The 22015-nt window shown below is 33.4% G+C and overlaps 4 protein-coding genes across 5 annotated transcripts; 1 reads left to right on the top strand and 3 right to left on the bottom strand.

Annotated features, from left to right (window-relative positions):
• Window positions 1-1302: 1302 nt before the first annotated feature.
• Window positions 1303-2121, bottom strand: LOC146909390 (blue copper protein 1a-like). Its single transcript, XM_085727901.1, has 2 exons — window positions 1863-2121; window positions 1303-1733 (listed from the first exon to the last, which is right to left on the bottom strand). Exons 1-2 carry the CDS (start codon window positions 2119-2121, stop codon window positions 1369-1371), a joined length of 624 nt encoding a protein of 207 aa, XP_085584027.1. The 3' UTR covers window positions 1303-1368.
• Window positions 2122-3255: 1134 nt separating this feature from the next.
• Window positions 3256-4618, bottom strand: LOC146909391 (uncharacterized). The gene is made up of 3 exons (XM_085727057.1): window positions 4231-4618; window positions 3725-3954; window positions 3256-3505 (listed from the first exon to the last, which is right to left on the bottom strand). Exons 1-3 carry the CDS (start codon window positions 4333-4335, stop codon window positions 3460-3462), a joined length of 381 nt encoding a protein of 126 aa, XP_085583183.1. The 5' UTR covers window positions 4336-4618; the 3' UTR covers window positions 3256-3459.
• A 2490-nt stretch (window positions 4619-7108) lies between these two features.
• Window positions 7109-7843, bottom strand: LOC146909392 (blue copper protein 1a-like). Its single transcript, XM_085729897.1, has 2 exons — window positions 7645-7843; window positions 7109-7509 (listed from the first exon to the last, which is right to left on the bottom strand). The coding sequence occupies exons 1-2, from the start codon at window positions 7808-7810 to the stop codon at window positions 7145-7147; spliced, it is 531 nt and encodes a 176-aa protein (XP_085586023.1). The 5' UTR covers window positions 7811-7843; the 3' UTR covers window positions 7109-7144.
• Window positions 7844-12333: 4490 nt separating this feature from the next.
• On the top strand, window positions 12334-20851 carry LOC146909393 (MIF4G domain-containing protein / MA3 domain-containing protein). 2 transcript variants are annotated; one of them, XM_085730980.1, is made up of 13 exons: window positions 12334-12466; window positions 12563-12660; window positions 12759-13566; window positions 13659-13726; window positions 14403-14485; window positions 15150-15249; window positions 15417-15502; window positions 15588-15670; window positions 17192-17319; window positions 17528-17620; window positions 19277-19570; window positions 19659-19781; window positions 20085-20851. In XM_085730980.1, the coding sequence occupies exons 1-13, from the start codon at window positions 12463-12465 to the stop codon at window positions 20472-20474; spliced, it is 2358 nt and encodes a 785-aa protein (XP_085587106.1). In that variant the 5' UTR covers window positions 12334-12462; the 3' UTR covers window positions 20475-20851. The 2 variants fall into 2 exon arrangements, with proteins under 2 accessions (XP_085587106.1, XP_085587107.1); XM_085730981.1 differs by having other exon boundaries at window positions 12566-12660.
• The last annotated feature ends 1164 nt before the right edge of the window (window positions 20852-22015 follow it).

The following is a 22015-nucleotide window of genomic DNA, read 5'->3' on the forward strand; positions in this document are numbered from 1 at the left end:
ATTTATGAATACTCTTTTTCTAACACTCACTCTTATGTTGGATGAAACTCATGTGAGTCTCGCCATTTTATGTTAGACCCACATATATTTCATCAAATAAGAGAATGGGTGCTAGAGTGAACGTTAAAAAAAGTGTCTATAGCACTCCTAAAGAAACTAAATATTGAAATATTTTTTTAAAAATTATGTATTCAATATCTTAAAAATTTAAACATTCTTTTTAATGCAATAGTTGCTTTTCGGTTCTCCTTTTAGCTTCTTAATTTGTGTCATTTTAGCACAATCGTTCTTTTATTAGTCGAAATCATTAAGTCCCATATTTTAAAAATGTATACGTGGTATAGTACGTTGATGTATAAGTGTGAATTAGAAGTTTGAGGTTGAATGTAATTATGGTGCACAGTATATATATGATTAAATAATAGGAGAAATATGTGTGAGTATATCTACATATGCTCACACCATTTGTCACAAGAAATATACTCACACCATTGCTGCTGAAAATTTATTCAAATAATTTTGCACATGTATTAACTAATTAACAGCAAGCATGTTAAATTAAACATATAATAGAAGACACTGAATCTAAATAAATTTACTAAAATATTGTAATTTCCTAAATTATTTTGTTAAGAAAAATATTTTGTGAACACTACCTTGTGTATACATCTTAAGAGATAAAGAGATAAATAGAGTGATTTGATAGATGTGATAAATTGATGAAATAATAAGAATAGAGTGAAAAAGATAAGATGAGATGTTGAATGAGAGTAAGAAATAAAATGTGTACAAAATATGATTGTTGTTCATATAATATGTGCATATGAAAGCCATTTTAGCTACTTTATTTTCTTCTTAATTTAGGAACAAATTATTATCAATAATTTAATTTGTATTTACCGATAGTGTAAAACTACTTTACACATGCGCAAAGAAATCATTTAATTTGTATTTACCTAACCTATAAAAATGATCAATGACAGATATGACTTAAGAATGATGTTTTGATATGATAAATAAATGTGATTGCAGCCTCATGTATCCAACAAAATATTGCTATAATTTACCACATGAACCCTTAGTTAGACCTTTCCACTTGAACCTCCAGCACTTCATTCTATGGTTTTACCATAATAAACAATTTCAGAGTGAGATTAAGGGACATATTATCCCTCAGCAAATAATTTCAATGTCTCTCATGGCTTTTATTAATCATCTATAACAAAACGATATTACATTCACCAATGTAAACAAAATAAATAATAATGAAGGGGGCTAATTATTAGTAATAACTAACTGGGAAAAAAAAAAACAGCCTCTCCTTGAAACATCACACATGATCATTCAACATCCAATCTTAAACAGCTATCAATCTCTCTTAAATATTTGGAACAACTTCTTTGGCAGCAGGGATCGACGGGGAACATTACTAGCAGGCCATGGTGCATTCGAAGGCGGTGCTTCTGGCGTCACCAGGTCAAGTGATGGTGATGGAGAAGGTGAAGGTACTGGAGACCAACCATCTTGTTTTGGCTGCACAGTTATGAAAAGCTTTTGTCCATTTTGGCAGTGATTGGTAACACTTGAAATGTACCATCTTCTCCCATAGGTTGTAATTATAATTTTATCTTGTCCACTTGTTAACACAGGTGCAGTGGAAGGAACTGAGCAACTCTTGAAGTCACTTCCATTCACTCTCACAACATTGTCTTTGCCACCAACATAATTGAATGCTGCACGTTAATTCAAAAACTTAGACAAAACATAATGATACATAAGAATGAAATTAATCACCAATTTTAGTTTTTCTTGGCAATGAAATTAGAGATAATGAAAGAATATACAAATGGAAATGAGCTTACTGAGTGTGTCCCCGAGACGAAAGACCTTGTCTGCAGTCCAAGTTTGATAGTCAAACAAAGTAGTCCAACCCTTTTCATCTCCAACTACAAAATCTTTTGCCACAACCGTGGTTGAGAAGATAGTAGCAATGAGAGCAAAGAGGAAAATAGCATGAGAAAGAGCCATGGTTGATCGATTCAATGTATGAAGTACTAGTATTGCTCTTTGTTTAATTTGGTTACTTGCTATAAGAGATTCAATATGGATATATATACACATAAAATTTCAGGTAAGGGGATTGTGACAAACGGCTAGGGACGGCTTGACAGAATTTCAATATTAATTTGATTTAACTACAAATATAATATTGTATTTAGACTAGATAAGAAATAACGTAATATTAATATTGTAATTGTAAATAATGTTGAGGTATCTTAAAAAAAAAAAAAAAAAAAAGTGTTGAGGTACGATAATAGATCCAATGCATGCAATAGCCACGAGGCTTGACCCTTCTTCTGTTCATATTTTGCGTCTCGTAGATAAATGTAGCAATTTTATTTTTTATTTTTTCGTATTAAGTTTTTTATTTAATTTGAGAAGTTAAGGGTTCGGCGTTCATGTAGCAATTTTATTTTTTATTTTTTCGTATTAAGTTTTTTATTTAATTTGAGAAGTTAAGGGTTCGGCGCAGGGGCGGATCTGGACTTTCAATACTAGTGGGGCAATTTTTTTTTGTCAAATAATTAAATATTTTTTTCTTTATAATAAATTTTTCATTTGTTGAAAATGAACTAAAATTATATCATTACTAATTGTGCTAAGAACATTTCTTTCTATATAAGAACATTCCTTCAAAAAAAAAAAGAGATGTCAAATGCTCTAGCAGGATACCCGTGCATACAGACGGGTGAGAGCGTTTCGCTCTTTATTTGGAAGCAAGTCGCAATTGCATGTAAATTATAAAAAAAATCTCTATATTGATATATTAATAAAAATATAGACATATGTACAAATTGTACAAAAATTTATTTTCGTATTAACTATGAGTAAAAACATAGACATGCGTATAAATTAAAAATAAAAATCGGTCTCCGTATTAATATACAAGTTAAAATATAAATACATGTATAAATTAAAAAAAAAAGGTTCTTTTATATGAGTAAAAATATAGACACGTATATAAATTAAAAAAAATATTTTCATATTAATATATGAGTAAAAATATAGACAGACGTATAAACATAATAAAAATTAGATGTCTGTATTAATATACGAGTAAAAATATAAAGTGAATCGAACAAAACAAAATTATAAAAAAATAAATCGGACCTGAACTGGTGTGGCACTTGCCACACCATGCCTTGTTCAGGTCCGTCCCTGGTTCGGCGTTCAGGTCCTTGCAATGAAAATATTAACATAACAATTAACATATTAAGATACTAACATTCAAAATTCATAAGATAACTTGGCTGCTGAACAGCAAATTCTCCACACTACACTTATTTATAAATTCATAAACTAAAATATAGTACTTGCGTATTAATAATAATCCATAAACCTATAAATTTAACAAGATTAGGATAGGATGTTGCATTTTCCAAGATCGCCTATTTCATCCTAATAGCCAAAATATTTCTTCCTGCAATCCATATAATATTTCATCCTGCAAGGCACAGTGAAAAACAACAAGAAGAAAATATACTAGTAAGCAATCAATTAATTTTAAATACATGATTTATTTAACTAACATGAATAAAATAACAAGGTCAATGTACCAAAAAAAATAAAAAATAACAAGGTCTAAATCATGATTGTGTCAGTAAACTCACAACCATGTAGACCTTATTGCACAATTATTCAACAGACTGTTTAGAACAATTACCCTAAAATCATTGGTGACGGACGTCCTTCCCTAAGATGAGCAAGTTCGACCCAAGATAGATCAGCGAAATCGTTGAGGCCGAGTTCGGAACCAGAATTTCCGATTTGATTATGTCGGGTGACCATTGCATACCTTTTCTTAAACACTTTGAACCTGTAGTGCTTCTCTTTCTCTGAAGAGTATGTTCTGTTATATTCCTTACACCAATCTTCGAAATTTTCATAAGTAGCCTGTTATTAACAATCACAATTACTATTAGATAGAGAACAAGCGCAACGTTTTTACATAAAATTGTCTAAGGTCACGATCTAGGTTAGGATATATTGTTTTTTTATGTAGTTAAAACAACAGTTCCACAGCAATCTAGGTCGCATTTGCGGTATTTGACTGCAATTCTCCATAACATAAAAATCATGATGCGATTGCAATATTTAAAACAAACAATATGTACAAAATTTTCAAAACATTATTGTTAGAGAAACTGAAGATATATTTTTGTGGTGAACCTGATATTGGGGATAAAACCGTTCTTGAAACCGGGAGACAAGCAGTTCTTGAAGCTCAGAGGCTCGCAATTTGGTTGCTTCCATTCTTTGTTTGATTGCTTCCATTGTGTCACACGAAATTGATTCGCAAACTTTGAGGAATTAAACAACTGGTGGGAAGATTGATGAGAGATATTGAAGGCACGATTGAGGTTTTATGATTTCACAAGCAATATAGCTCCAATAATATTTCACTTTATAAAGTGTAAACCGCTTTCAAAATCCAAAACTTCTTCCCCAAGAAATACATCAACAAAAGAGAAAAACTTCTTCGCCAAGAAAATAATGCATGTCTTTTTTTAAAATAATGTATATCTTGTATAGTTATATTTATTTGCTTTTTGTAGGGGTTATATTTATTTGTTTTTATTCTTTGTAAATAAACATGCTTAATTCACATTTTTAGCTTATGTTTTTTAGAGGAAGAAATTCAACTCATTTCATTAAAATATAAGACGGATATTAGATAATAAGTCACAAATATAAGGTGGTACATCAACAAACAATTGGGAGTTAGCTTCTAATGGGGCTGACTATGTTAACCGATGAGCGTCCTCATTCATTTGCCTTCGGTTAAACTCAACTTTAGAGTTGTTAAAAGAATTACTAAGCAACTGCATACATTGAAGAATAATGTTGTCAAATTCAATTCTGTTATTATTATCACCATTGAAAGCATCAATGACAACCTTCGAATCAAGAAAAAAAATTCATGCTAGCAAAACCCAACTCAGCTACTCATTGCAATGCTTGACAAAGCCCTGACGCTTCACCTACATCCACCAATTAAACATAGTGGGGAGAACCATGTGGTTTTCCTTAGCACAAAACAACCATTGGAATCACGAATACACATCTCAATATCAATCTTATTATCAAAGTAAAAGAAGGATGCATTAACATTACATTTAAGTCTACCTGAGGCAACCATCGATTTAAAGATAAGGTGGAAAATTGTTGAGCATGCCTTAAAATTGATGTTTTAATTTCAAGATTATCTGCCTTTGTCCCACGCACATAGAATCAAAAAGGGGGTGCATAGAATCATGTGTGGGGCGCATGGTTGTGCCCATGTGTCTTTGTCCCATTTGTGGGGCACACGCTTGCCCCCAATCTGTTTATAAAAAAATTTCAACATAGGTTGAGTAGGTGGTGTGAGGCAAACTAGGGTTTATCAAAAAGGGAGATTCTTAGGAGATCAAAAGTCGAGAATCGAGTACTTTACCTTGGGTATTATATATCATTGAGTCTCTTGACCACAAGGAGAGATTCAGGCAAAGGGTAGAAATTAGGATTGTAACATTTTGGTTTCTCTTTGTAAAGAACTCGTTGATAGTGGATTTTAGAGTTGTTATCTCCTAGGTCAATTTGGTCCGAATGGGGTACTAAATATCATCGTTTTCTTCTTCTTCTCCTTTATATTATTTCATTGTATGTATTTGTTTGATCACTTAAGTTTGGTTGCTGCTAATTTTGCTCTACACATCAAACTATTGGCATGAGTTTTGATCTAAATTCACAACTTTCACATTGATGCTCAAATAGCGTACTTACATATTGTTTGTCAACGAAGTCCTAACGCTAGCAGCGGAAGTCAAACACACACCCTTACAAGTATGAGTCAACTTCTTATTAAATGGATCAACCTTAATTTAACGAGTTATCATCAACGATACTTTGGTATGATAAATAAATGTGATTGCAGCCATGTGTATCCAACAAAATATTGCAACAATTTTCCACATACACCCTTAGAGCCAACCACATCAAGCTACTTTCAACTTCACCTCTAGCCAGCACTAGCACTTCATTGTATGGTTTCACGATATAATCATTTGAGATTATGATAAAGTGACATATTATCCCTCAGCAAATAATTTCAATGCCTCCCATGCAGGGGCGGACCTGTTAAGGTCCTGGTGTGGCAAGTGCCACACCAAACTCATCCAATTTTTTTTTGTTTGTTTGGTCCAAAACACAAGCATAGCCAAAAACTTTAAACTAGTGTAGTGTATTTGATGCGGCACAAAGAGAATTGTTCTACATTTGCCTCATGTTATTTACCTATTTATATAATAGTTTGGCTTTGTAAGCTTGCAATGTTGCTGATGTGGGACTTAGTATCTATCTATGTTTTACAAAGCACATATAATAACATGAAGTATTTTTTTTTACATATAGAGAATGAAATTACTTCTATAAAAAAATAGAGAATGAAATTAATTATTTAATTTAATATTAATAATAAGTAATATAAGTTTTTGTGATTATCAAGCTATATTTTTTGTGCTACTTGTTGGAAAGTGGTTTTACAAAAGACCTAAAAATTGAGTTTTTATTGTTAGTGACATATATATGTTTGTCAAGCTATTATTAGGTTTTGACTACTAAAATTGATTTTATAATGTTTGAAATTGAAATTGAATTAGGATGAAGAATATGTACAGAGTTAACTAAGTAACAAGATGAGTGATCAACGGTTAAATGAACGTCTTATAACGTATATAGAAAGAGATGTTCTTAGAACAATTAGTAATGATGTAATTTTAACTCATTTTCAACAAATGAAAAATAGAGTATTGTTTTTTGTAATTTTGGTTGCTACAACTATTTTTAATATAATTTTTTATTAAATTTAATTTTATTTAATTATTTGACAAAAAAATTGTGCCTCACCAACATTGTAAGTTCAGGTCCGCCCCTGCTCCCATGGCTTTTATTAATCATCAATAACAAAACGATATTACATTCACCAATGTAAACAGAATAAATAACAATGAAGGGGGCTAATTATTAGTAATAACTAGGAAAAAAAATAGCCTCTCCTTCAAACATCACACATGATCATCAGTTAACATCCAATATTAAACAGCTATCAATCTCTGTTAAATATTTGGAAAAGCTTCGTTGGCAGCAGGGATCGACGGGGGACACTACTAGCAGGCCATGGTGCATTCGAAGGCGGTGCTTCAGGTGTCGACAGGTCAAATGATGGTGATGGAGAAGGTGAAGGTACTGGAGACCAACCATCTTGTTTTGGCTGCACAGTTATGAAAAGCTTTTGTCCGTTTTGGCAGTGATTGGTAACACTTGAAATGTACCATCTTCTCCCATAGGTTGTAATTATAATTTTATCTTGTCCACTTGTTAACACAGGTGCTGTCAAAGGAACTGAGCAACTCTTGAAGTCGCTTCCATTTACTCTCACCACATTGTCTTTGCCACCAACATAATTGAATGCTGCACATTAATTGAAAAACTTAGAGACAAAACATAATGATACATAAAAAAGAATGAAATTAATCGCCAATTTTAGTTTTTCTTAGCAATGAAATTAGAGATAATGAAAGAATATACAAACGGAAATGAGCTTACTTAGTGTGTCCCCGAGACGAAAGACCTTGTCTGCGGTCCAAGTTTGGTAATCAAACAAAGTAGTCCAACCCTTTTCATCTCCAACTACAAAATCTTTTGCCACAACCGTGGTTGTGAAGATAGTAGCAATGAGAGCAAAGAGGATAAAAGCACGAGAAAGAGCCATGGTGATGGTTGATCAATTCACTGTATGAAGTACTAGTATATTGCTCTTTCTTGTTTAGTTTAGTTACTTAGTATAAGAGATTGAACACGGGTATATATACACATAAAATTTCAGGGGTGAGGGGATTTGCAACAAACGGCTAAGGACGGCTTGGCAGAATTTGAATATTAATTTATTTAACCACAAATATAATATTGTATGCAGACTTGATAAGAAATAACGTAATATTGTAATTGTAAAATAACGTAATATTGTAATTGTAAATAATGTTGAGGTAAGGTAATATATCCAATGCATGCAATAGTCATGACTCATGAGGCTTGACCCCTTCTCCTGTTCTAATATGTTCATATGTTGCTTCTCGTAAATAAATGTAGTAATTTTATTTTATTTTCATATTAAGTTTTTTATTTATGTTTAAAAACCTAATAGTATTCCTTCAAAAAAAAAACTAATAGTATTTGCCTAAATTTCACTCTTGCAGGAATTTGAAATTTGCTTTGTAGGAATACTACTAAGTCTTATTTTCAACATTCAAAAGACATATTATAAGCTTCGAGATTGCGAGGACGTTTACAACTTGACCAGATATTTTAGTCTTTGCTTGTAGGGAAATGATAGATACAGTGACAAAATTTATCAAGAAAATTTCAAGACAGTGTATTTGCTAACACCTTTCCTTAATTACACACCATTACCTCCCTTGATTTCCGCCAAATAACAAATTTAATTGGTTGAGATCTTTTCTTGATAAATTCTTGATAAAAACTCTCTAGATAAATAGCAATGCCCTTGCTTGCACGCTTGGTTGTAGTGGAATGTTTCATATGTAATTTCAATCAAGAAATACTCTCCTTGCAGAATTAAAGGGAATTCTCTTTGTCCTCGTGAGCTTACGTATATCTCATTATTGGCGTCAATATGATCCCGAATCACAATACTTTCATATTCCACCTCTGAACTCTTTAATAGCCATATCACTCGTGGATTTATGGTATAACCTACTTAAAGTTTTGATTAGTCTAACTCGTTTAGTAAAAAGGTTAGACTAAGACTTTTCATAAATCCTATTTATTTAAAGAGTTGTGTTAACGAGTGCTCCTGCGCACTGGTTAAGGAAGCTTAAAGAGAACGTTTTAAGTTGAAAATCACACTTTTTAGATTTTTGAATAATTGACCGTACAAATTTCAATGTAATACTACTATATTTGATTCCTTAATCATTACCCCAAATTAGCATTTTCCTTATTTAAATATGGCAGCTTTAGAGTCTTTACAAAGTCTACTAGATATATGAAATCAAACATATATATATATATATATATATATATATATATATATATATGAGTTAGGATCCATTGACACCTGGTGTCAACGAATTCATTGACACCAAATCTCAACCGTCAATTTATTTTAATCAAAGGCTAATAAATAGTTTCTAAATTGACTCACGGTAATGTATCTCTTCTGATCACAAATTGAAGAACATACTCATTTTTGCTTCTGGACAATTAGTTATTCTCTACCACATCCACTCCTTGATAGATTTCTCATACATATTGCAACCTATGCACATAATTTATCTAAAATTCATGAAATCATTTGAAATTAGAACAAACTAGTGATTAATCGTGAATCTAGGGTATTTTGGATTAGATGGGTTTCCTTTGATTGGTGGGTTTTTCAGTATAAAAATAGAGTTTATGAAATTGCTTATTATCGTGTGTGTTCTTCAGTTCTATAAATTGAGACGGAAATTCGTTTTTGAAATTGATTTATTCAGTTTCACCACTTTTAATTTACTTGTAGAAATTCTAGTGGAAGATTTGTTTTGGAAAATTATTTTGAAATTTAGTTCTTGAGTCTCTAAAATCTAGGTGAATTGACATGGAAATCAAATTTTGGATGGATTGTAATTGATCGGTTGAATTTTGGATGGGTATACTTTGATTGTTGGCCATTAACTTTAATCTCTTGAAGACGATGAAGTAGAAAAATGAGCGTGGAATCAGGTGAGGCAAGGGAAAAAAGATCATGCTAATTAATTTAACAAATAATTATGGATCATTGGATTAAATAAATTAGACGGTTGAGATTTGGTGTTAACGAATCCGTTGACACCTGGTGTCAACGGATCCTAACTCTATATATATATATATATATATATATATATATATATATATATAATTTGATCTAGTGTATACAATATCGTAATGTATTCGGTTGAAGTAATCGACAAAGATATTCGTCAGTACGACAGTGCTATGTTAGCTTACAACGGAGGTAGCTCTTCGGTGAGAGTACAATGATATTACAAAGAGAAATCCTAGAGGAAATTTCCTAGAATAGTCGGTGAAAGTGTTGGAAAAAATAGTCTCCCCTTGTAATGGCGCGCAATTGCCCTTATATAAGAGTACCCAACCATATACCATCTTGTGAAATACTCCCTCTGTCCCAAAATATAAGCAAAAATTAGTCAACAAAAGTTAATGTATTTGGTTAAAAATTTGTACCAAATACATTAACTTTTGTTGACCAATTTTGTTTATATTTTGGGACGGATGGAGTACAATAGTTTGTTAAAGATCATATCAGCAGTCCTAATCGACAGAGTCATGCTTCTGTGCGGAAAAGTTCATGGAAGGATACGTTATTGAGCCGTTGTGTAATGAGTCAGCGATATGGACCGAAGTTCAGTTTCAAACAATACTAATAATAAATAACTCCAAAAAATAATAAAATAAAATGTTAACTCTTAAGACGTGAGTCGTGGTAACTATTTGGAACACAATATTTGACAGTACTTTTCAAAAATAAAAAGCTTAAATAATTAAATAATGTGTAATTTTTAAATAATTAAATAATATGTATTTTGAGTGTGTGCATACTTATTGTTGTGTTTAGATCACTATGAGAATTTTCTATAACTCTTAATCAAATTTTGTGCATTGAGAGCTTCATGAGTCTCCATTCTCCGATCATTGAACAATGGAGCTTCTATTCTTATTATGGAAAAGTGTCTGTGTGAAGCCCAGATACGAGATACGATACGGATACGATACTGCATCGATACGCCGATACGGAAAAATTTCAAAAATCAAGATACGATACGGCTGGGATACGTTAATAAAAAAATTATATAATTAAATGTACAATATAATTATAACCATTTTTTTTAATATGCAAATATATTAACAAACACAAGAAACCAGGCTCGTAGCACATTAACATAAATATAAATAATATTGACGATTAAGAGAGTGGTCATTAGTCAATTACATACGCAATATATACCAAAAAGAGCACCATCAGTGCTATACATCAATGTTACACTATATCCAAAAGGAACATTGTTAGTGCTATACTATATCGATCCAAAAAAGAAGCACTATATCCAAAAAAGAACACATCAGTGCTAAGAGTTAACACTAACATGTAACTAACTTTTACATCTCCTCCCCTCCATTCCCATCATCAAGATACAAATCAGCTTCCAAATTCGGTTCTTCCAAAGACAACTGCTAACTTAATTCCAACATCATCAAGCGGTTCATGCACATCTCTACTAATGTCCCACATTCTTGATTGTCCTTTCTTATATCCATCTTCTTTCCTTGACAAGAAAATGGCCGAGCAATTCAACGGTGGCCAAAGTGGACGGCGACCACTTTGGAAGAAAAAGTTGAAACCCTAATTTTTTAGAAAGGGGAAGATGCAATTGTTTGTGTGGTGTGGTGTGGGTCGTACTGGCACCGAAGAAAGATAAATGAAATGTATATATAGTATAGTAATATAATGTTTTTATTCTTATTTTTTTTAAAAAAAAAAACAGAAATCAAAATAATATAAAAAAACACAAGTATACGTGCGTATCGGGATGTATCGGGAAGTATCGGATAATTATTTTTTTAAAAAATAAAATTTAATATTTGGATACTCTCCGGATACGTATCGGGAAGTATCGGGCAGGTATCGGTGCAGGATACGCAGGGGATACGGTACGTCATCCATTTTGAAGTATCGGGGCTTCACAGTGACTTCGGTATACTTTTGGAAAAGTACAAGTATACTTCCAAGATTCAAGAGAGAAAAAACATGTTTTGTCAAAAAAAAAAAACATGTGTAATTTTTTTAATTTGGCCAAAAAGAAAAGAAAAAAAATGACTTAATTGGTTAGGAGTTATTGTATATGTCCTAAGGATATAGAATCAACTCAAGTTATTACCATGATGACATCGATGTTGAATGGATTGTGATAACATTTGTTATTGTCCTTTAACTTTGATGAACCTTACGAAACTCAACTCGTTTCAAATTTATATAAAGAAATGAAGAAAAAAAAATCAAATTTAAATTAAATCGCATCAATTTGAATTTTTAAAAAAAAAAATTGTAAAAATTAAACTAAACCTTTTTTTATTTTTAGAGAAAAATTAAACTAAACTAAAACCTTGTAAAAATTCAATTTGATGAAAGAAAAAAAAAAGGTCTACTAGAAAAGAAAGAAAAAATACTTAGTAAACATTCCTTCTCTACAACGCTGCTAAAACCTTGTCCCCGAAATCTCCCTGCCCCCAAACCCTCGTCGTTGCCGGTTGGCCGCCTCCTCCGCCACTCTCTTCCCATTCAATCTCTGAATCTAAGCTGGAAATATGGGTAAGTCTCCCTTTTCTCTATCTCAATCAAATACCAAAAAAATATTTACTTTCTTCATGTTTTGCATTAAAAATCTTATTTTTAATTATGTTTCAGTAGAACAAACCGCAGAAAAATCACGCCGTGAACGAAGAAAAGAATCCCGTTTAGCTAAGAATGCATCTAAATATCAATCCTGGCTTCAACACCACCAGGTAACTAACTCTCTCTCTATACCCCTTTTACTCAATTCAACTTTTGTTTCCTGTTACAGCCACAACAATGACAAAAGTTTATTCATTTAATTCTTTAGAAATCTGAAGCTACAAAAAGAACTAACAATCAAAATCCTGAGTTAAAATCTCAAACCAAATTGGACCAACCAATTAGTCCTCCTATCAATGAAACACAAGTTGCAAAGAAATCGAAATCTTCGTCTAAGAAAAAAGTGGCAGCTGAAGAATGTGCATTGTCAGAAGATGAAATTGGTGCCCCTGTTGTGAGGAAAGTGAAGAAGGGTTCTCAGAAAAGTTCCAAGAAGAAAAACAGGGTTGAGATAGGTTTGTCGGATATATCAATGGCTGCCCAGATGGATTTGGAATTGGAAAGAAAGCTATCCAAGAAACTTAAGGTAAAAGAGGGAAAATTGAGGGGGTTGGATGATGGATTGAACATGTTGTTTGAAGGAATGCCGTCTGCTGATGATTTATTCGGAGATATGGAGGGTTTTGATAGTGATGAATTACCGAGAAGGAAGACGAAGAAGAGTTCGTCGAGTAAGAAGCGTAAGTTGTCAAAGGAAGAGATGGAAACTGAGGGACCTGTGGAAGCTCGTAATCAAGATGCAGTATTTGAAGAAGTTCCCGATAGTGGAACTTCTAGGAAGAAGAAGAAGGATAAGAAAAGAAAATTGTCGAGTCAAGAGCAGGAAGATGGTGCGGAGGATGATGCTGTTTGCATAGATAAGCCTGTGGAATCAAGTGGAGCGGATATGACATTGGGGGATGCTGCTGCTGATGTTTCTGAGAAGAAAGTGATAGGAAAATATATAGCGCCTCACTTGAGAGGTCGTGCTGGCAATGAACCTGAAGAGCATACTCAAATTCGAAGACGTGTACGAGGTAGGAAGGGGGGAGACTTTGTTTTGATTTTGTATTTCTAACTCTTGTGTGTCATTAATTGTTTCTCTTTTGATTTGAACTTGTTTCTTCAGGTCTTCTTAATAGGATTTCTGAATCAAATGTTGAGTCAATTACTGGAGAGTTGTCCTTGATCTTTCAGGTATACCACTTCTATAATTTTTTAACTAATGGATTTTCATATGATTCTAAGAAACCTTACTCTCTTTTTTGTTAATTTTTAAATTCCTGCTAATTTTTTTACAATGAAACCTGCCAACTTTTTACAATAAAAGGCCCTATTTTTATATTATATGTGCCCGTTAATGAAAATAAAGTGATCAATCAGGATGAAAGAACTCAGCCTAGTTTGCCTTCTCAAATTTGAATATGTTCAGTGATAAAGGGTTAAACTCAAGACCTTTAACCCTACCATGGAGGTTGATGTTCTCCTGAGGTTAAAAATTGATGTATCTTATGGTTATGAATTGAAATAAGTTCAATAAAAGATTAAAAAATTATAATAATCTTTGTTGTCGTACTATTTGAAGAATTATTGTCCATACTAACTCATGTTGCACCTGCACGTATTTATGCTTCAAATTGAATTATATAAGGTCATAATAATTAATAGAAATGGATGTTGAAATAGTTATTCAAATAGCTTCTAGTTTGACTACTTGACTTTGTGGCCTTGACATATATAGATGCCAACTTTCAATGTTTGATATATGCCTATCTCTTGTAACTTTTTCAATTCCTTGTTGTTTATGTGAAATAAAAACAGATTATTTGTCTGGAGTTTTAACAGGCACTTCTATGATGTAATTTCTTTGCAGTCTGTTGCTCGTAGTGTTGCTTCACAGATTATGATTGAGGAGACTTTAGCATCCTGCTCTGGAGGCCCCCGTGGCAATAAACAGTAAGGATTTTTTTGCCTTCCTGTTTTACTCAGACCTCCCTATGCAAACTTGCTAAGTCTGTGATATTTTGTTTTCTATGTTTCGAAGCAAATTGTTGAACCATTGTGATGATGATTAGGGATAGCCATTAAATAGACTAAGATACTTAATCAAATTTAGTTGTAGACAAATAATGAGACAAGAGATGGTTAGACCATAAAAAGTTGATTGTCTAAGGATTTAGTCTAGTTTAGTTTAAGCCTAAAGCCTTAGATGCATGGAGATTCTCCAACCTGGAAGAGTGGGAATGATAACAAAGGAAAATAAAGATTGAGGATATTCTTTGTAAAGAAGAGAAGGGAAAATGTGGCTCAAAAAGCATGTCTGAGAAACGCGTGTTTGAAATGATTGAATAGCTATAGATAAAATTGAAACTTCTGCAGGGTTCTGTTTAGAACAATTGATCTTGAGTGTAGAGGCTGTTGTTCCTTTTGTAAAGATTGTATAGGCATTCAGAAAATATTGCGTAGTCCTTTGACACTTAGCTTTCTTTTTTTTTTTTTTTATCTTTCTTTGAATGTTGTTTTTATCCATAATCCCAACTTCTGTGAAGTTTCATTGTCTAGCTTTCTGGATTTTTTATGTTGCTGTGCTTGTTGTAACTGACATTTTTTTCTTTTGCAGATATGCTGCTGTATTTGCTGCGTTTGTTGCAGGGTTGGCCTGTACGGTTGGTATTGACTTTGGTGCAAAGTTTATGGCTTCCTTTGCCAAATGTTTTGAGGTATAGCTCGTTAACAAAATAACAAAGTAAATTAAAGTCCAGTTTAACATATTTGTTTATTATCTGTTTCATTTGTCGGTTTTGGTTTCTTCTCCAAATCATCATTTGCTTTCACTGCAGTGTTCTGAAGACTACAAAATTATAATCTTCATATGTTTTCTGCGCAGGATGAGTATCATAAACAAGACAATCTCTCCTTGCGGAATATTGCTCTTCTCTTATCTTATTTATGCATATTTGGAGTTTGTTCTAGGTGGGTAAATTGCAATGCACCAAGCACTATATAATAACATTTTAACTATACTTTCCTAATAAATATCTCTTTTGATGCTTTTCAGTGATTTAATATTTGACTTTCTAATCATGCTGAGTAAGCGTTTGACTGAGGTGGATGTCGCTATTATTTTGACTGTGTTACAAAGTAAGTTTTTGTCTTCATAAATCTCTTGCAGTTTTGGTTGGTTTGCATTCTGCTTTATTCCAAATTATAGAAGCCCGTGCAGTTCCCTTCAAATCCTCATTTGTAACTGCTGACTGCTGGATCATCATTTACTAAATTCTAAGACTATTTTCCTTTATAGAAGAATTTCTACTTCGTTGATATCATAGTGTTTGTTTTGTTGGGTTGGACGGACCGCTCTGGCACTTAGGAACTGAACGATTCAAATTTAAATTTCAATAAGCACTTGGGGTTCATTTGGCTAACTTAAAACTTTTTTTTTTGTTGAAGAAGCTAAACTAGCCCACATAAATTGGCACCGGGGAGAATCGAATCTGAGACCTTGAAGGAGGAGCACACTCCTAGCTCCCAAACCAATACCGCCAAACCAACCCAAATGGGTTTGGCTAACTCAACTATTGGATAGCTTCAGTCGTAAAGTGTAATTTATTATTGTTCATTAAGAGGGTTAACCAAGCTTGGCTAGGTTAGCCTCAGAATCCAAGGGTTTATCAAGCACTTGGCAATCCTCTCCTCACTCCTTGAGCTAACTTTTGGGGTCGAGTTAGGTTTAGCCCAAAATCTTAAGATATCAAATCATATCCTAGATCTTTTATTGGGCCACTCATATTTGTCCGTAATCCATATGTCTAATCATAGGTGTGACGGGTATGTTGAGATTCCACATCAACTACAGGTGTGACCAATTTGTCCTTATAGCGCTCGATGAATTCTTAGCTCTTGCCCCTTGAACTAGATTTTGGAGTTAGTTAAGCCTAGCTCAAATTCTAAGACAATTAATGCAATGTACTTATATACATCATTATTTACATAAATTCCACAGTTGATTATTAATATCATCTCTATGTTTACATTTTTATCATGTTTACTGCATGCATAGCCATAAGACCGGTCATGCTGTATAGAACTGCTATTATCCCCTTTATTTCTCCCTTTTTCTGTTCATGTTGATGGGTTCCGTGTAATATGCATAGCCATAAGACCCGTGATGCTGTATAGAACTGCTATTATCCCCTTTATTTCTCCCTTTTTTGTTCAAGTTGATGGGTTCAATGTAATATTATACTGTAGCATGACTTTTTTAGACTTTTCTCATAGGAGCTTGCTCAAATAGGAAACCATGATTATTTTTATTGTATTTGTCTTCATAGGTTGTGGGATGATTACTTGGCTGCTGTTGCTATCAGTGCAGGGGTTTGGCTTTTAGAGCTCTGAACCTTGCATTTAGCAACAATAGCAGCAAATTGTAATAAGGTTCCAATCTTAGTTTGTTTTTCACAGAGGAAGTGGTTCTTGAATCACTTTTAGTTGGGATTTTCGTCTCTCCTTCTTTAGAAGTGGTTATAGGCTTCTTCAGGAGGATGCATGCATAACTGCTTTAGTCTATTTTCTTGTTTAATTGGGTTTTGGCTTTGTCCCCCCAATATTGTACCTTTTCTTTTTTCTTTTTAATAAATTCCGTTGCTTTATAAAAAAATATAGGTTGTGGGATGAAAATAAGGGCTGATGACCCCGCTGCCATGAAAACATTCATTGTTAATGTTCAGGACACGTCAAATAAGATGAAGGCTTCCTCTGGAGATGGTCCTGAAAAGAATAACAGTAAAAGAGTAAGCATGCAAAGTGCATGTTTTGTTTTGCATTTGAAAGTCCCAAACCATGGCTTCGGCAAAACCTTGTCTCTTGTAGCTTTTGCAAACCACGGTTTGGAGACTTTGAATACAAAACCAAACACACTGTTTTATCATTACTTGTCAGAAAACTGCCTCTAGTTTTTCTGCCCATAGTTCAGCACTGATTACTTGGTAACACTTGTAGATGGAGTTCATGCTTGAAACCATATATGACATCAAGAACAACAAGAAGAAGGCAGAAGAGGTTAACCCTCGAATTAAAAAGTGGCTACAGAAGGTCCTATTCTCTGATCCATGTTTTATGGCATTTTTTATTATTTGAGTTCCTTTCTGTGAATATATTACATTTAATGTTCCGCCATAGCTTATTTTCAAAATATAATGGAATTCCTTACAAACCACAACCATAGCCTTTTTCATTAGGTGAGATCATCTACATGCGTTAAAGAAACTTAAATGACACCGCAAAACATGGAATTCCTTAACTGGTACTGGTGCTATAAAACTCTTACCATGTTAGGGTCCAGGGAAGTGTCGGACCCGTTATGGGTCTATTTAAACAGCAGTACCTTGGATTTACATCATAACTCGAATTTATGACCTTCTGAATTCCAATGACCCACCAGCTTTGAAACATGGGTACTCTAAAAATGGTGAAGTACCCGTACCGGGTAAGCACCAGTACTGGGTACGCATACCGGGTAAGCACCAGTACTGGGTACGCATACCATACCTGCACCTATGCATCATAGCCCAGCGGCTACTCCAACTGTTGTATTGTGTAGGTAGTACTTATCTAATGTCCAACTTTCTTCTGATAGAGGGCATTCTTTTTTGCATTTTCTCTCCTTTGATTAGCATACCATTAATGCAGTGCTAAAAGATTTTTTTTAATGACTTTACTTGGCCAGCACAAAACTGAAGTTCCTCTGATTGTGATCCTTGCTGGAAATGATATTATTTATTAGACCAAATCGTGCATTTTATTTTCTGAAATTATTCTAACATATATAATTGAAGGGTAACCTTGGCGCAACTGGTAAAGTTGTTGTCATGTGACTGAAAGGTCACGGGTTCAAGTCTTGGAAACAGCCTCTTGTGTAAAAAACAAGGTAAGACTGCGTACAATACACCAAATGGTGGGACCCCTTCCTAGACCCTGCGTATGCGGGAGCTTTAGTGCACCGGGTTGCCCTTTTTTATTCAAACATATATAATTGAAGATCCTAGCTTTAGATACTACGGTTTATTTAGGAATAGTAAGGAGGACTTGTTGAAGTCATTTGCTTATTGAAAGATGAGGTGTTAACTTTATTTGCCTAGTGGCTTGTAAATTGCTTTCTTCAAATTCTTGTTATGTTGTTTGTCTTTTTACTTGGAACGTGATAGATGCATTGTGTTAACCATATTTAGTTCTGTCATTATTAACAGTTTCTTTCAGTAGATCTGAATCAGTAATTGTTCTGTGAACATTCTCTTACAGTTACTGTAATCTATATAATAGAACAAATAGCTTTTACAGTTACTGAATCAGTAATTGCCGTCTGTCTTTTTACTTGGCACGTGATATATACATTGTGTTAGTTAACCATAGTTCTGTCATTATTAACAGTTTCTGGTAGTTATGGATCAATAAGTGTTCTAGTAACATTCTTTTACAGTTACTATCAGCTATATATACAGTGTGACTCAGTTCTATGTAAGAAAATCATTTGTATCCTTACTTACAAAACATTGCGAACTCTCTTTCTCCTTTTTTTTCCCTGATTTTCTATCACTTTCGCTTGCATTCTCATAAGCCTATAACATTAAACACTAATAAATGTATTATTGAAAAGAAAATTCTTGTTTCAGATTGCTATTTGATTTTTTTTCTGTTAATCAGCAAGCATTCATTTGTCCCTCAAATTCTTAATTTGAACTTTGTTTCCAGTTAAGAGTTGATGATATTTCAATTAGAGGGCTTACATGGAGTAAGTTACTTGATCCTGACAAGAAGGGCCAATGGTGGTTGTCCGGAGATATGGTTTCAGCAACAGATAATGTTGAAGAAGTTGCCAACAAAATAGACAAAGATGTGGCTGAAACCCAACGAATGTTGCAGCTTGCTGCTGCTCAAAGGATGAACACAGATTCCAGAAGGGCAATCTTTTGTATTATAATGTCTGGGGAGGACTATATTGATGCATTTGAAAAGCTTCTAAGATTAGAACTACCGGGCAAGCAGGTCAGCCATTTTTTCTCTGGTTCGTAATGTCTTCTTCGAATTATGAGGCCTTCCATGTTGTGATATATTTTTCGTTCATGTGCTTTAGGACAGAGATATAATGCGGGTTCTTGTTGAGTGTTGCTTGCAAGAGAAAGTTTTTAACAAGTACTATACAGTGCTGGCTTCCAAGTTGTGTGAGCATGACAAAAATCACAAGTTTACTCTACAGGTAATTTTTTTTCTTTAGGTTAGATCTAATCCAAATTTTAATATAGTTTCAAAATTCAAAATCTATCCTAGATTTGTTATTGGATCACTTGTATTTGTTCACATTACATATGTCTAGTCCTGGGTATGAAAAGGGTGTTAAGATCTCTGTTGTTGGGCCATCCGCAGTTGTCAACATTTCATATGTGTGTGTTAAGATCCCACATCAGCTAGTAATATTGCCAAACTAGTCCTTCTAAGGCTTGAAAATGGAATTTGATTTAATTGACATTATGATAATAATACCTTTGCCTTTTATTTGCAGTTTTGCCTATGGGACCACTTTAAGGAGCTGGAGTCTATGGCTCTTTTGAGATCAATGCACCTAGCAAAGTTTGTGGCTGAAATGGCTGCCTCTTTTACTCTCTCCCTTGCAGTTTTGAAAACTGTGGATCTGAGTGATATCACCCAGCTAACCCCAAAAAGGATTATGCATTTCCGCATTCTGTTTGAGGCCATTTTCGAATATCCTGAAACCGTGGTGTGGAAGATATTTACACGTATAGCAGGGACCCCGGAACTTGAAGGTTTTAGACAAGGCATTGAGTTTTTCATTAAGGAGTACATTGTGAAAACAAATAAAGCTGCATCTCAAAAATTTAAGTTGGTAAAAAGAGCCCTTAATAACATAGAAGGAGTCCTGATGCAAGAGTAAATTTTGGAGAATACCAAGTTTTGGAGCTTCTTGTATCATTTTCTATTTATATCATTCTTCTGGATGTCCTTTTGAGTTATGACCAGTAGGAATTGTACAATTACTTTGGTATAGGCCTTACAATCATTTTTGTAATAGGATTTTTGTAATAGTATTTCCCATATCGGGTTCCACTTTGGTGCCATCAATGGCACCAATGGCACCATCCAATTCCATCTCCACCACACACACACACATCCCCACGCGGACCCACACACATCAACGGCCAGGATCTCTGCTATGGCACCAATGGCACCATTTCTAAGTCACTGAAGTATTTCCCATATCGCCTCTCATATATTCTTCAATGACATGTTCACTCTTTCTATTGTGTGAAAGATGTTGATCTCTTTAATTTTAAACATCTGTTACTCCCTCCGTTCCTTTTTAAGTGTCACTTTTGGAGAAAATTTTTGTTCCTATTTAACTGTCACTTTCAAAGTTCAATGCAACAATAAATGTTGTTTTACCAACATTACCCTTAGTTATTTATTGTGGAGAGAGAAATATATGAAATAAGATATTAAATGACTAAGGCTATTATAGTAAAAGTATAGATTATTGTATAAAAAAAAGTAACATTTATTGAGTGTCTTGGTTTGTGTAAAATATTAAAAAGTGACACTTAAAAAGGAACGGAGGTAGTATTATATACTCCCTCCGTTTCAAAATGAGTGTCGTTTTAGGTATTTACACACATATTAAGAAATGCAATGATTAAGAGAAAGAGAATGGTTATTTTACCAAATTATCCTTATTAACTATTGGTTAGTTTTAAAAGTAATACTTTGGAAGTAGTGTACAGAGTATTAATTGGAGGGTACAATTGAAAAAAAAAGTTATTATTGCATTGGAAACTGAAAGCGACACTCATTTTGAAACAATTTTTTTTGGCTAAAGCGACACTCATTTTGAAACGGAGGGAGTAATAAAAAATAGGGTCTTGCTAATCAGTGCCTCAGGGCAATGATTAAGGAAACTATAAATAGAAAATTTGTCTTGAAAATATAAGTTTTGACTTTTGATTAAGTAATAATTACACTACTTTTTGTAAGAAGTTAGTATTTGTTTTGATTGCTTAATCAATGCTCAGAAGGCATTGTTTAGTCATAGAGAGAATGTGTCATTTAAATTTAGAATAGGTGTACAATTTTTCAACAAATAGAGGTGTAATGAATGTCGGTTGAAAGTAGCAAAGTAAATCGCTCAAAAAATTAAATTAAGGGGGAGGGTGTATAATTTAGGGAGGGACTGCCAAATTATAAAGGGATAAAGAAAAACATAAGATGTCAAAACTATAAGTGCATTATAAGTCTTATTAAAAAATAAATTAACTTATTCTATACATAATTCTGAATAACAAAATCATGCTTTAAGCTTTAAAATTTTGGTTTGAATGCTCCGAACACATCCCCTCAAACAGTTGTAGGCTTGTAGCTCCGACAAGAGGTTAGTATATGTCTCATTTATACACCACGGAGAAACATTAACCAAGCCAAAAA

Source organism: Medicago sativa, chromosome 7 (assembly GCF_051527215.1).
Source record: "Medicago sativa cultivar Bolivia chromosome 7, Bolivia_mono, whole genome shotgun sequence".
NCBI classification, from domain to species: Eukaryota; Viridiplantae; Streptophyta; class Magnoliopsida; order Fabales; family Fabaceae; genus Medicago; species Medicago sativa.

Excerpts from the sequence above, each read along its gene's own strand:
- LOC146909393 (XM_085730980.1), top strand. Across the intron at positions 12,661-12,758 it reads CCTGGCTTCAACACCACCAG|AAATCTGAAGCTACAAAAAG; the intron begins GTAACTAACTCT and ends TTAATTCTTTAG. Across the intron at positions 17,621-19,276 it reads TTAAAAAGTGGCTACAGAAG|TTAAGAGTTGATGATATTTC; the intron begins GTCCTATTCTCT and ends CTTTGTTTCCAG.
- LOC146909391 (XM_085727057.1), bottom strand. The coding sequence starts at position 4,335 with ATGGAAGCAATCAAACAAAGAATGGAAGCAACCAAATTGCGAGCCTCT. Across the intron at positions 3,955-4,230 it reads GGTTTTATCCCCAATATCAG|GCTACTTATGAAAATTTCGA; the intron begins GTTCACCACAAA and ends TGTTAATAACAG. Across the intron at positions 3,506-3,724 it reads CCGTCACCAATGATTTTAGG|GATGAAATATTATATGGATT; the intron begins GTAATTGTTCTA and ends TGTGCCTTGCAG.
- LOC146909392 (XM_085729897.1), bottom strand. The coding sequence starts at position 7,810 with ATGGCTCTTTCTCGTGCTTTTATCCTCTTTGCTCTCATTGCTACTATC. Across the intron at positions 7,510-7,644 it reads TCGTCTCGGGGACACACTAA|CATTCAATTATGTTGGTGGC; the intron begins GTAAGCTCATTT and ends ATTAATGTGCAG.
- LOC146909390 (XM_085727901.1), bottom strand. The coding sequence starts at position 2,121 with ATGTGTATATATATCCATATTGAATCTCTTATAGCAAGTAACCAAATT. Across the intron at positions 1,734-1,862 it reads TCGTCTCGGGGACACACTCA|CATTCAATTATGTTGGTGGC; the intron begins GTAAGCTCATTT and ends ATTAACGTGCAG.